The sequence below is a fragment of the Strongylocentrotus purpuratus genome, unplaced genomic scaffold (assembly GCF_000002235.5).
Source record: "Strongylocentrotus purpuratus isolate Spur 01 unplaced genomic scaffold, Spur_5.0 spur5_scaffold_1, whole genome shotgun sequence".
Classification (NCBI taxonomy): Eukaryota; Metazoa; Echinodermata; class Echinoidea; order Camarodonta; family Strongylocentrotidae; genus Strongylocentrotus; species Strongylocentrotus purpuratus.
Genome location: NW_022145594.1, coordinates 43,208,562 through 43,216,128, shown reverse-complemented (window position 1 = coordinate 43,216,128; position 7,567 = coordinate 43,208,562). Strand labels below are relative to the sequence as shown.

Genomic DNA, 7,567 nt, shown 5'->3' with positions numbered 1-7,567 from the left:
AAGCCTAAGTTTCCGTGCTTCGCGCGGGAAGGGGGGGGGGGCTGAATTCAGTCAAGTAATAAGAGTCGAGAATGGTACAACAAATCTTCTTCTTTCTCTAATAATTAATGAAAGGCCAAATCTTTGAAAAGCCAAAGCTTCCGCGCTTTGCGCGGGCGGGAGGAAACTGAATTCAGACAAGGATTAAGAGTCGAGAATGGTACAACAAATCGTCTTCCTTTTCTAGTAACAATTAATGAAGGGTCAAAGCTTCCGCGCTTCGCGCGTAATGGAGGGGGGGGGGGGGGACAGCGAGCTGCCCGAATATGAGTTTTTGATATCTTTTCTCGTTTATTTTGGTGATAAATAACACTTTCACAAATTATTGTTGCTCGCTCGCTTCGCTAACTATCGAATTGTGAAACTAGAAAATTACTTTCCGGGCAAGAGGCTATAGCCCCCCCCCCCCCCCCCATGAACTGTCAAAAATTCTACCGGTATCGTGCTTCTAATATGACCTTGTCAGTATTGGTATGTTGAGTTGAAAAAATGGTCTGCGCAATTTTCAAATTTCCGGCCCCCCCCCCCCCCTATTGGAAAATCCTGGATCCGCGCCTGTAAGTCTAACTACTTAACTAAATCAGCGTTAGTGAGCTACTTGTCCGCTACGTGTTTAAAGGACAAGTCCACTAAAAAAATAAGTTACTTTCAATAAAAGCAAAAAAATCTGACAAACCAATCACAAAAAGTTTGAGCAAAATCGGATAACTAATAAGAAAGTTATGAATTTTTGAAAAAGTATGTAAAACTATGGAACAATGAGAATCACAACACAAATTGCCAAGATGGTTATCAGTTTGTGACGTCATGTCCTCACTATTTATCAATTGATTTATATAGTTTAATCCCATTAATTTCCCTTTTTATTCCCCAAAACTTGATTTTCCCACTGCCTCTGCCCAGGTTATATGGTTTGTATCATTTTGCGTGCATGACATTTCACAAAATCTTTTATGAACTTTGAAGAATTTATACTATTTTCTGAATATTGTATATTCATAATTATTGATTTTTATATAGGCCTAAATAGTTTATTAAAATTCACATTTTTCATGATTTAACTGGAGAAAAAATTACTCTATATAAGTGCATCCACACAAAAACATATTACTATTAATCTAACTTGGATGCTGGTGTGGAGAAATAAGATTCTTAAGGAGAAAATAGGAAATTTATCATTAATACAAAGAAAACTAGACTTTAATTCGTCACTTTGACGAATTAGGTGATACGTAGCTATTTTTGTATCATGAAAGTGTGATGATGATGATCTAATGATAATATTCATTAATACGATAATGACGATATTTGATTTGATTTGATTTAATTTGATTTATTGGTTTCTGCATCTTTTTTTTTTTTAAATCATACATTTTCATGAACATAATATGGTTTGATACAATATTTTAAGTGTATATAATTTTTAACAGATAATAAACGAATTTAAGCAGATATATTGAATGCATACTTTTTTGGTTTTTAATGACGATGACCATGATTAAAAGTGGTATAGCGCCCCCTTCAGATATTCGATAGAGAATTGTTATATGATTAAACTATTAATTTACTAAACAAGCTCAAAATTTCGCCTGATTGCAGAGCCTACCAATCATTGAACTGATATTTCGACGCACTACATACGCAACATAATGAACAAGTCTAGACCGGAATGTAGTATCAATCACCTCCCATAGGCATAACACGCATATTAAGCGAAAATCTGACATATGTCGCCTTTAATCGCAATTTTCACCATAATGACGTCATCAAAATGAACAAATATTGATAATAATCTTGTGAAAAATTGTCTCAGCTACAACATATCAAAATTTAGAAGAAAATGGATCAATATTTGCAGAGATACATTAATTTTCCGTAAATATGCTGATGTCATAATATGCTAATTCGTATTTTGAGTTCCAAGGTCAATATGATTATGTCAAAATATACTTAATGGCCAAATGAGACATGAAATCATATCTCCGACTTATACTCTATCTAAATATAAAAACAAAATGAGGGTTCCTTTCCAACAAAAGAGCTATAATGGATTTTGTATAGGCATGTTTTTGCCAATATGTGCTATGTATTACAAAACTCGCGCATACGCCTTAAACAGACGCTCATTCCGTTATTAATAGTGATAAAGAGGTAAACATTGTATGAAATCGTTCGGACAAATATGAGGAATATCTTGTCCAAAAAGAATGACTGGTAATTGTCGTGTCTGTACATCATTTAGAACACTTTGGACACAACAAAGATAACACAATGGTCCAGGTTTGGGAGTCATATCTCTGCACGTTTTATTAACACAAGGTGGCGCTATACCACATCTCCTCTCCTTCCGCACAAAATTTCAAATTTTCTTTGTAACAGTATCATCACATGTGATATTCCAGTATACATGTATTTGCCAGTTTGCATAGATATATCGTTATCCGGTATCGATCAATAACAACAAATAAAGAGGCGGTTTGAATTTCTTCACAAAAAAAAAAATCCTTATCCTACAAGTTTTTTTTTTTTTTTTGTTTGTTGCTGTTGTTGCTTTTTTTTTTTTTTTTTTTTTTAACTTATGCTTGGTTCCTTGACTGTGAAAATGTATAAACACTGTTTACTGAACATTCACCCCTTAGGCTCTGATCTGACTATGTAACATACTTATTCTGACTCCGTATTATAAAAAAAAAAAAAACATAGATGATTTCATAACAACAAAATTACTTTTCATCTTAAAACGTCAAACTATGCATCACAGATGCATTTCTTTTCTTTTTTAATGTACAATTTGTACAAATTACCAAACAGTATTGATCATAATCCTCATATCCCAACATATTACTCTGATCTCATCTTATCAATAACATTATGACATGCAACAAGAACTGTTACACATTGTGTGTTTTAGTTTTTTACAAATCCAACCTATCTGGTTTACTGATGTGACGTTTTGAACGACGGAGGTTTTGCTCTGTGTGTTGCTGTTGTTCTGTGTGACTTTTGTCTTGGGTCTGGGGTATTTTCTTAGGTGACTGAGATGTGTGTGTGTTTGGTATGTCTTCGTCTGTCAAGGCTCTTGTGATGGTGTCTCTGTCATTGTATATGTCTGTGTTCGGTACCGTTTGTCTGAGTGGCTCTGCCATTGAATCTACACACTGCGACATCCTTCTTATCTGGTCGACATGCCTCTTCCACCGAATACCATCTACCACTACTTGATAAGTCACTGGACCAAGGACTCTGGTCACCATACCTTCTGACCATCTTTCAGAATGAATCCGAAAATCTAACACTCTCACTCGTTCACCAACCTCAAAGCTTCTCACTCTCTCTTTCTTCGGAGCTCGCTTCTGCTGTAGTTTTAAGCCTAAATCTGGTCTCACTTGACTCAGCCGTGTCCTCAAGTCTCGTCCCATGAACATCTTTGACGGTGTTTCTTGGGTCACCACATGAGGAGTGGTCCTGTATGACAACAAGAACCTAGCTAACTTCAGCTGTACATCACCCCCATCCGGTTTGGCTTTCTTCATAGCCTTCTTAAAGGTCTGAACAAAACGTTCAACTTCGCCGTTCGAAGCTGGGTGCTTCACTGCTGACTTGATGTGCTTGATGCCATTCTTCTTCAAAAACACAGCAAACTCCTCTGCAACAAATTGTGGTCCATTATCAGATACCACTTCATGGGGAAGGCCATATCTAGAAAACAAACACCTCAACACCCGAATGGTATTCGCTGCTGTTGTAGACCTCATGGGAATGACCTCTGGCCATTTACTGTGAGCGTCTACGACTAGCAAAAACATCTGGTCCAGAAATGGTCCAGCAAAATCAACATGCACTCTATGCCATGGCTGGGATGGCCATGCCCATGGATTCACCGGTGCTGCTGGTGGTAAGGTCTGCATGGCTTGGCAAGATGAACAAGCCTGTACTAAGCGTTCAATATCCTGATCTAGACCTGGCCAATAGACATGCATTCTGGCAAGACTCTTCATCCTCACCATCCCCTGATGGCCTCTATGGAGCTCTTCCAAAATATGTTGCTGCAAACCATCTGGATTGATCACACGAATTCCCCAAAGCAAGCAACCACTTTCTACTGTCATCTCATCTTTCTTCCTCAGCCAAACCTGCAACTCTGGTGAGATCTCGTCCCTGCAAGGCCATCCATTCTGAACAAAGAATCTAACCTTTGGCAACACCCTATCAGTGTCCGTAGCTCTCCGCACTCTATCAGCTGTCACCGGCAGTGACTTCAACTGTGTCTCATTCATCTGTGTAGCTTCTTCAGTCCACTTCACTACAAACTCATCCTCCTCGCTCTCCACCTTTCCTGAACCAGGCAGACGTGATAGGAAATCTGCATTGGCATTCTGCTGGGATGTCCGATATTTTATATCATACACGTATCCTGAAAGCAAAATTGCCCAGCGTTGCAGCCTTGAGGCCGCTAGGACCGGAATCCCCTTCTTGGGTCCAAGTAGAAAGGTCAATGGTTTGTGGTCCGTAAGAAGCATAAACTTCCTACCACAAAGATACTGATGAAAATACCTCACACCATACACAATAGCTAGAGCTTCCTTCTCCAACTGAGAGTAGTTCATTTCTGCCTTTGTCAACTTCCTAGACGCATACGCAATCGGTTTGTCCCCCTCTTCTGTCACATGGGAAATGACCGCGCCTATCCCATATGGTGATGCGTCCACCGCCAATGTCACCTCTTTGCTTGGATCGAAATAGACCAGTACCTTGCTGGAGCTCAGTATCTTCTTCACCAAGTCAAAGGCCTTCTGGCATTCAGAAGTCCACTCGAACACCTGCTTCTTCTTTAACCCATCAATAGGTTTCAAGATGGATGCCAGATTCGGAATAAATTTCCGATAGTAATTGATTAGCCCAGTAAAAGACTGTACCTCTGACGCATCTTTGGGTGGGCTTGCCGACGCAATGGCTTCAACGCGCGATGGTGAAGGATGCAACCCTCCTGCATCTACCACATGACCTAAATACTCCACCGAATCCTGCATGAATGCACACTTGGATCTCTTCAACCGTAGTCCAAACTGACTCAACCTCTTCAACACACTCTCTAAGTTGGATGCATGTTCCTCGTCACTTGAACCTGTGACTATGATGTCATCCAAATAACATCCTACTCCCTTAAGACCATGGAGAATCTTGTCCATGCATTCCTGGAATATGGCAGGAGCTGAACTCACCCCAAACGGTAACCGTGTATACCTGTATAGACCTAGATGTGTGTTAATTGTGACATATTGTCTAGATTTCTCTTCTAAGTCTACTTGTTGATATGCATTCTTCAAGTCAAGTTTTGTGAACTTCTTTCCCCCTTGTAGGCTAGCAAACAACTCTTCAGGTCTTGGCATTGGATACTCTTTCACTTCTAACTGTGGATTGACTGTAATTTTATAGTCTCCACACAACCTTATCTTACCATCTGGTTTCTGTACCGGTACTACAGGAGCAGCCCAATCGGAAAACTCTACAGGCTCTAGTACCCCTTCTTTCACTAACCTATCAATCTCTTCTGCCACTTTGTCTTTTATCGCGAAGGGAATAGGTCTGGGCTTGAAGAACCTTGGTTCCGCATCACTTTTCACTTTCAGTTTGGCCTGAACCCCTTTTATTCTTCCTACACTGCTATCAAAGACCTCACTATCTGCTATTGCCTTCTCTATCCTATCTTGTGGTGTACCACTAGGTGTCACATGGTGTACCTCAAATATTTCTTTCCATCGTAGGGGAATTTCCCACAACCAATCTCTACCCAGTAAAGTAGGACCCTCATTCTTCACAATGATTAAAGGTAACCTTTCTTTTTTACCATGGTAATTCACATTCACCATACATTTGCCCATTACAGGTATCGTCTGTCGTGTGAAGGTCTTGAGCTTTATATCACATTTGTCTACCTTTACCTTCTGTTTGAAGTTCTTTTCATACACCGATTGACTAACAATCGAGACTCCACAGCCCGTATCAAGTTCCATCGACAATGTAGTATCTTCTATTTCTACATCAACCATGATAGGCTTCACACCTTTCCCTACTTTATGAACTCCAATGTAATACACATTATCATCATCATCTGTGTTTGACTCTGAACATTCAACACTACCCGACTCTGACTGGTCACCTTCAACATGACTTACGCCTAACCTAGACTTTCTTCTAGTCTTATACTTATGTTCTTGTCCCTTCCACTTACTAGTACTACCTGTACTCTTTGGGTTATTTTGTGATCTAGAGCTACCCTTCTTACTGTTCTTGCACACCTGTTTTAGATGTCCTTTACGGTGGCAGTTGTCACATGACAGTTCCCTATACCGACACTGTTTCTTGGTGTGTCCTTTTTTTCCACAACAATAGCATTCTATTTCTCCATAATTAACAGTTGTACTTGTAGAACTTTTCTGTTCAAGTGTTTTCAGTGCTGCGGTACCCTTACTGGCAGCTTCCATGCTCGTAGCCAGCTTCACCGCTTTCTCGATAGTGATGTCATCTTCGGACAGAAGACGCCTCTGAACGCTCTCCTCTGCTAACCCGCACACGAATCTGTCTCGAAGTGCTTCCTTTCTGAAGGTGCTAAAATCGCATGTTTCCGCCATTTTCTTCAACTCGGCGTAGTATGTAGCGATATTCTCATCAGCCCTCTGATTCCTCTGATAGAACTTGTATCTCTCTAGCATGACTGGTGGTTTAGGGTTGTAATGCTCCTTCAGCGCCTCATCGACCTCTTTCAATGTCAGCTCAGAAACCTTCTGTGGAGCTACCACACTCTTTAGCAGTCTATACTCTTTTGCTCCCATTACTGACAAAATTACAGCCACTTTCTTCCTTTCATCACTTATGTCATTAGCCACGAAGTAATAATCCATTCTTTCTCTGTATGATTCATATTGCTCAATGTCTGGATTGTAACTTTCAGCTCTCCCCGTTGTTGACGCCATTTTTACGATGCGACGTGTACGTTCACAGTCACTATACTATAGCTGACACCATGTTCAATATGTGGGCTAAATAGTTCACATCACCTCAAGACTGCCGACTTTTACTTCTATCTGCAGTCTATAGGAACACTGTCATCATTTTTTCATTAATGACTTACACTTTTCAGCTTATAGTTCACGGTTATCTTTATCCTCGTCGCCAATTGTCGTGTCTGTACATCATTTAGAACACTTTGGACACAACAAAGATAACACAATGGTCCAGGTTTGGGAGTCATATCTCTGCACGTTTTATTAACACAAGGTGCATGGCGCTATACCACAGTAATTATTTTGCGTTTGGCTGTGACGGACGAAAACGCGCGAAAATGCGCGTTTGCGCGATTTTTTATAAAATGCTTATAATGGCATGAAACGTATGCTAAATTAATTTGAGATAATTCGGAGCAATTAAAATATTTGCGCGCGCATTGACGCGCGGATGTACGCGCATGCGCGTTTTTTTAAAACTGATATTGATTGGACGGATATTGACCTTGATCATAATAAATATG

At 39.9% G+C, this 7,567-nt stretch overlaps 1 protein-coding gene across 1 annotated transcript; it reads right to left on the bottom strand.

Annotated features, from left to right (window-relative positions):
- Positions 1-2,954: 2,954 nt before the first annotated feature.
- LOC105446221 (uncharacterized protein K02A2.6-like) lies at positions 2,955-7,013 on the bottom strand. Its single transcript, XM_011682743.2, has one exon. It carries the CDS (start codon positions 7,011-7,013, stop codon positions 2,955-2,957), a length of 4,059 nt encoding a protein of 1,352 aa, XP_011681045.2.
- Positions 7,014-7,567: the final 554 nt, after the last annotated feature.